Below are 5,568 nucleotides of genomic sequence, written 5' to 3' on the forward strand. Positions count from 1 at the left end.
TACTTCTTTATTTACTGTTCTATGTTTTAAGAAAAATAAGTTTAAGAACTTATATCAAAATAGCAATAATCTATATACAAATATAATGTATAATAATTGAAATATGACCTTATTTTCCAAATTCTAACTGATTAAAACACAGCCAAGAAAGTTACTTTGTACAGACCAAATGTCATCTTTATGTTATTTGATATGGTAACATGAGTGCACATGAGCCACGTCTTTGTAACTTCTGTATTGTTAGCCAGGCATGGGTCAAAGTTCAGTATCATAAAAATAAATGTATATGTTATGAGATTTAAGCTATTTAGTCTAAACATTTATGTTTTTGTGTTATAATTTGTGTTCATTCTAGAATGAACAAGGCATAATTTATGTTTATTTTCTAATTTTTATGATGGTTGCGAGATCGGTCATATCTACCAAATCTATACAGGGATTAATTACTGAAAATAAGAGATTAAATATAAAGTTTTTTAAAGAAATGTTTGATAACTATCTGGACATTATAAAGATTTTGCATGTGAAATTTCAAAATTTTCTGATGCATAAAAGAATTATTATTCTTAAAATGAAAATTACTTTGCATGATAGATAGTCAAGATGTGAAGAGAGAAAAAAAAAAGGAATGAGAGAAACATTGCTTTACAAACCTTAAGGCTTAATAAAAAATGAGATATTTTGTGTATTGTAATTTTTACTAATAAATTGCTAATTTCATTAACATTCGCATACTAATTTAAAAGTTATAGCATGAAAAACTATAACAAGCACAAAATGGTTATGAGTTCGGATTTAAGGGACCGAGCCCGGGTTAAAAAGAGTTAATCCAGTGCATTAAGCTATTGTTATTCATGTTAGATGTAATGATCACTAAAAAGTGCTAAACAAATCTTCTTTCTTAATGATATTAGAAATGATAATCATTGCTGTTAATTGTTAATAAAACTGTTGTATGAAATCTACCTGATGCTTCTAATAATGTTTAAAAAGTTCATGTGTAATCTGATTTGACCTCTTCTGATATATATAATTTATGATAGAACTTGTAAATACACTGGCAATTGTAAATGTTCTTATCTGCAAATTCCAAGTTATCATGTTTAATGCTAATATACCTAAGCTAGTTTTATGAATTTATGTGTTTTCATTTGAGATTTATTAGCCCATTTGTAATGTCATATTTATAACTATTTTCTTTCCTTGTATTGGAGTAGAGTATATTTATCAGTTCCAAGATAATACCACACCTCTTTACACAGTTAAGCTATCTTCCCAACACATCTTCTTTAGAGATTTGCATGCCATTAGCTTTGAGGCAATTCCCAATTAATCTAACATGATCTAATGTGAATTGTGCTACTGGATGATGATGATATCATACAGCAAAGCCATCCACCAACAGGAGGGCAACACACCATATGCATCAGCTCCTCCCTATGCATTTGCACTTGAGAACGTCATTCTTCTCCTCGGCACTGTAATCACCAGGCATATTCAACATTTTTTAGCCTTTGTTCAATTTCATGAGAGTTTCATCTTTAATTAAACTTTTATTTTCATTTTCTTTACCTTTTAGTGTTTTCTTCTCAATTTAGTCTTTTCCATTTTTGCTATATCCCTCCATAATTTGTTCCCTTACTGTTGGGACTCATTGCATTGGGTTATTTTCCTCTTTCCTATACCCTTTCCTTCTCCTTGTGTTCCTCTTTTTTGTCCAGCTTCCTTTTTTTGCCCTGATGTCTTCTGTAGTGTTCCTTTCCTCTTGTGACTTGGACTGCTGTCATAAGAATTGTCCTTGATATTTTCCCAGGTTTTGTTTTCCTCTTTCCTGACCTTGCCCTTTGCTTTTATACCTCATCTAGATTGTTCTCCTTCTCAACTTCCCATTCTGGATTTCAGTCCTTCCTATTTTTCTTGTCTTTCCTGTACTGGTGGTCAAGTTCATTATACTTCTTATCAGTGATGATCACACATGTTTTTTGAGTACCTATCTATTCTCCTGCTGTTGGCCTCATTTTCTGCCAACAATCGTTTTTCTTTTCCCCACCTTGATCTATTATTTCCTCTCTCTTTTTCACTTCTCATTTCCTTTTCACCTCTCTCCATCTATGGTCTTTTTTCATCTGATCTTGAGTTGGCCAGGGTTGATGTGTTGGACACCTTCCTACATTTGTCTTTCTCAGCTTGTCCTATTTTTGTTTTCTGTACTTCCACTTCCTTTTTTGTTTCTGCTATTCCTTGCTCTTCCGTTCGACTCAGTGTTGGCCCCTCTTATGTTCCTTGGCATTGTTGGGCTTATGCTTACCATGTTCACAGTCCTATTCTGGGGTTTCTTTTCTACGATTGTTTCTATCAGTTAGCCCATTCTCAGATGTTTCCTCTTCTTCTACCTCTCTTCCTTCTTTTCTATGATTACTTGTGTAGATGGAGGGGGGCTTATCCTGGAATCTACATCTTTTTCTCACATCCATTTAATGTTTAGTTTCTTTTCTCAACTGAATACAGCCTGTTTTTTTTTCACCTGTGAACTATGGCATATCTGGCCATCAGGATTTACACTTCTTATTCTACATGGGGGATATTTTGCTTTTGGAGACTCTGGCTTCCTTACAACTCCCCATTCCTTTGCCAGCCTTTGCACCTGGTTAGGGTGCTTGACTTGCAATCTACTGGTCATGAGTTTGAATCCTCGTCATTAAACATGCTCACGCCCTTTCAGCCATTGGGGCATTGTAATGTGACACTTAATCCCACTATTTGTTGATAAAAGACTAGCCCAAGTGTTGTCAATATTGACAAGCTGCCTTCCCTCTAGTCTACCTTTGCTAAATTATGGATGGCTAGTACAGATAGCTCTCAAATAGCTTTGTGCAAAATTTGAAACAAACAAATGTACTTAGAGAAAGCACTAATGTGTCTCCAAGTATGGACCTTACAGACCCATGGTTTTCATTCTCGGGGTCCATTTTTCCCTTTGTGATTGAACCATGCTCAGACTACCTCCTGAACTTGCATACTGCCTTTCACACAGGATTTCTCTGTTCTTCGATGCTTTCCTCTCTGTTGAAGGCAGGGCATCTGATGTTTCAATGCTTGTCATATTCCCTTCACATCAACGGTCTCAACCCTCTCTTTGTTATTTGGGAATGTTCCCATTTTTGCCTCTGCTAGTGGTTCACTTGGTCATGTTACACTCAGTCTCTTACAGAGTCTGTTACATACATTAGTGAAAAGACAAAAAGCTAGATTTGGTACTGTTTTCTAGCATACATATTTATAATGTGCTATAGTTTAAAACATCAAGAACCAAGTGGAAAAAATGGTCATAGTATTAGTATAAGAGGTGTGTATGTATTTTAAGTTCTAATGTTGTAAAATTTTATATATATCACGCATATCCTATAACATTTAAGATATTCCAAGAACTGGATATAGTAGAAATGTATTTTATTTATTGCTAATTTCTTATTCTATTTAGATGGATTTGCCTTCTCCCAAGAAGAACATGGTGTTGTACCTCAGGTAAAATTGTTTTATTGCTCTAAGATATGTCAATTACATTATCAAATTAGCTGATTAGAAGGTGTATGATATCAATCAAACAATGCTAAATTAAGTACAGAAATTGACATAAGTATTGAGAAGTAGATATAGCTTATTAAAACAATTGATAGTATGTATACAAGATGATTGGATGCTATCATTTTATCACTTCTAGAGAAGTTGATGTTAGAGATTTATTGAAACTGAAGTATAGAGTAGTATTATATGTTCATATCTGATCTTTATTAAATATGGTTTCTTTCATTCTTGACCTTCATAACACAGCAACTGACAAAACAACGTGATGAATATCCTACTCAATGATCAGTGCAATCATCGTAAAAGCCATGTAATACATAACACAATGTTTAGGGACAACAGGGGACCTATTGGTCCATGTCAGCTGTCCCATCCTCTAAACTAAACTAAACTATCAAATAAATAAATGAAAAAATAAATAAAATAGAAATCTTAAAGCCAATCCTAATCATTCATATAGTTATCAAGCTTTCTCTGAAACTCACATAAATTTACTGCTTCCACAACATTCGAAGGTAATTCATTCCGGAGACTAACCATCTTGGAAGAAAACTAAAACTGTCTTAGCTGAGGATGGCTCCTACCATGTCAAAATGTATACTTGTGTCCCTTAGTCTTACCATTCTCACCATTAAATACAAAAGAGATTATGCAACAACACTATCAATTCCCTTTATAATCTTAAACACCTCAATCAGATCCCCTCAAACTCTTCTTTTTTCAAGAGAAAACGATTTCAAAGATTTTAACCTCTTCTCATATGACAACCCCTCCATCCTAGGCACCATTGTAGTAGTAGCCCTGCTCTAAACCCTTTCAAACAATACAGTGTCTTTCTTAAGATAAGGAGTACAAGACCAAACATGATACTCCAAATGTGGCATATCCAGTGAACTATACAATTTAAATTATGATAACTCACGTGCATTATCTTGCATTTATTATAGTTAAAACCCATCTGCCATTTATTTGCCCAACTCAATAAATGATCTAAATCCTTTTGTAAAGCAGCAGCATTCTCTTCACAGTTAGCAACATCCAAGACCTTCATATCATCAGCAAATTTAAGTAATTTATTGACCATTCTTTCATCTGTGTCATTGATGTAAATTAAAAAAAGCAAAAGTCCTAAGACTGAGCCCTGAGGTACCCCACTTGTGATTTTAATCCACTTTGAACTCCATGTATAACAACCCTCTGCTTTCTTCCATCCAGCCACTCTTCTATACAATTAGCTAACTTATCCCCCACACCTATAGAAATAATTTTTTACTAGTTTTTTATGTGGCATTTTGTCAAAGGCTTTCTAAAAATCCAGATACATCAAATCTACACCCTTACCCTCATTTACATATGCAATAACCTTTTCAAAAAATGTCAAAATATTTGTAAAGCAAGATTTTCCCTTAGTGAAACCATGTTGACTATTTAATAAAATTCTAAACTTTGTTAAATGATTTTGTAAAGCATTTTTTATCAGATTTTCCAAAACTTTTCCCACAACTGATGTAAGACTAATAGCCATATAATTACTGGGACAATTTTTATCACCTCCCTTGAAAAGAAGAGTGACATTAGCTAACTTCCAATCCTTTGGCACCTGCCCACTATTCAAAGACTTGCAAAAAATAGTAGCAAATGGCTCATATATACAATATTTAACCTCCTTCAAAACCTTGGGGAAATATTATCTGGCCCAGAAGCTGTATCATTTTTTAAACTTTCAAAGTTTTTCCGTTTTAAAAATTTAAAAAGGGGTGAATAGGATCTTCAACAAATTACAGAAACAAGATTGGTAGCTTAAAGTGAAAATGCAATTGGATAAAAAGTAAACAAACAAGTTTAAGGTTTCAGACATAGTGTGGACATTATTTCCTCAAGCTACAAGTCCATATTTTGACTCCATTTCTAAAAGCTGTAATATTTAGGAGAGTCAAAATAGGGATTTGTAGCTTGAGGAAATAATGTCAACACTATGTCTTA

At 33.6% G+C, this 5,568-nt stretch overlaps 1 protein-coding gene across 1 annotated transcript in view; it reads left to right on the forward strand.

Moving 5' to 3' along the window:
• Positions 1-5,568, forward strand: part of LOC106465118 (phospholipid-transporting ATPase IA-like) — a gene marked incomplete at its 5' end in the record, with an annotated part of 177,451 nt that overhangs the window by 151,125 nt on the left and 20,758 nt on the right. Inside the window, one exon of the mRNA XM_013925316.2 lies at positions 3,482-3,525. Within this exon, the coding sequence (XP_013780770.2) occupies positions 3,482-3,525 (44 nt within the window). The remainder of the gene's footprint in view (positions 1-3,481; positions 3,526-5,568) is intronic.

This window comes from Limulus polyphemus, unplaced genomic scaffold (genome assembly GCF_000517525.1).
Source record: "Limulus polyphemus unplaced genomic scaffold, Limulus_polyphemus-2.1.2 Scaffold1842, whole genome shotgun sequence".
NCBI classification, from domain to species: domain Eukaryota; kingdom Metazoa; phylum Arthropoda; class Merostomata; order Xiphosura; family Limulidae; genus Limulus; species Limulus polyphemus.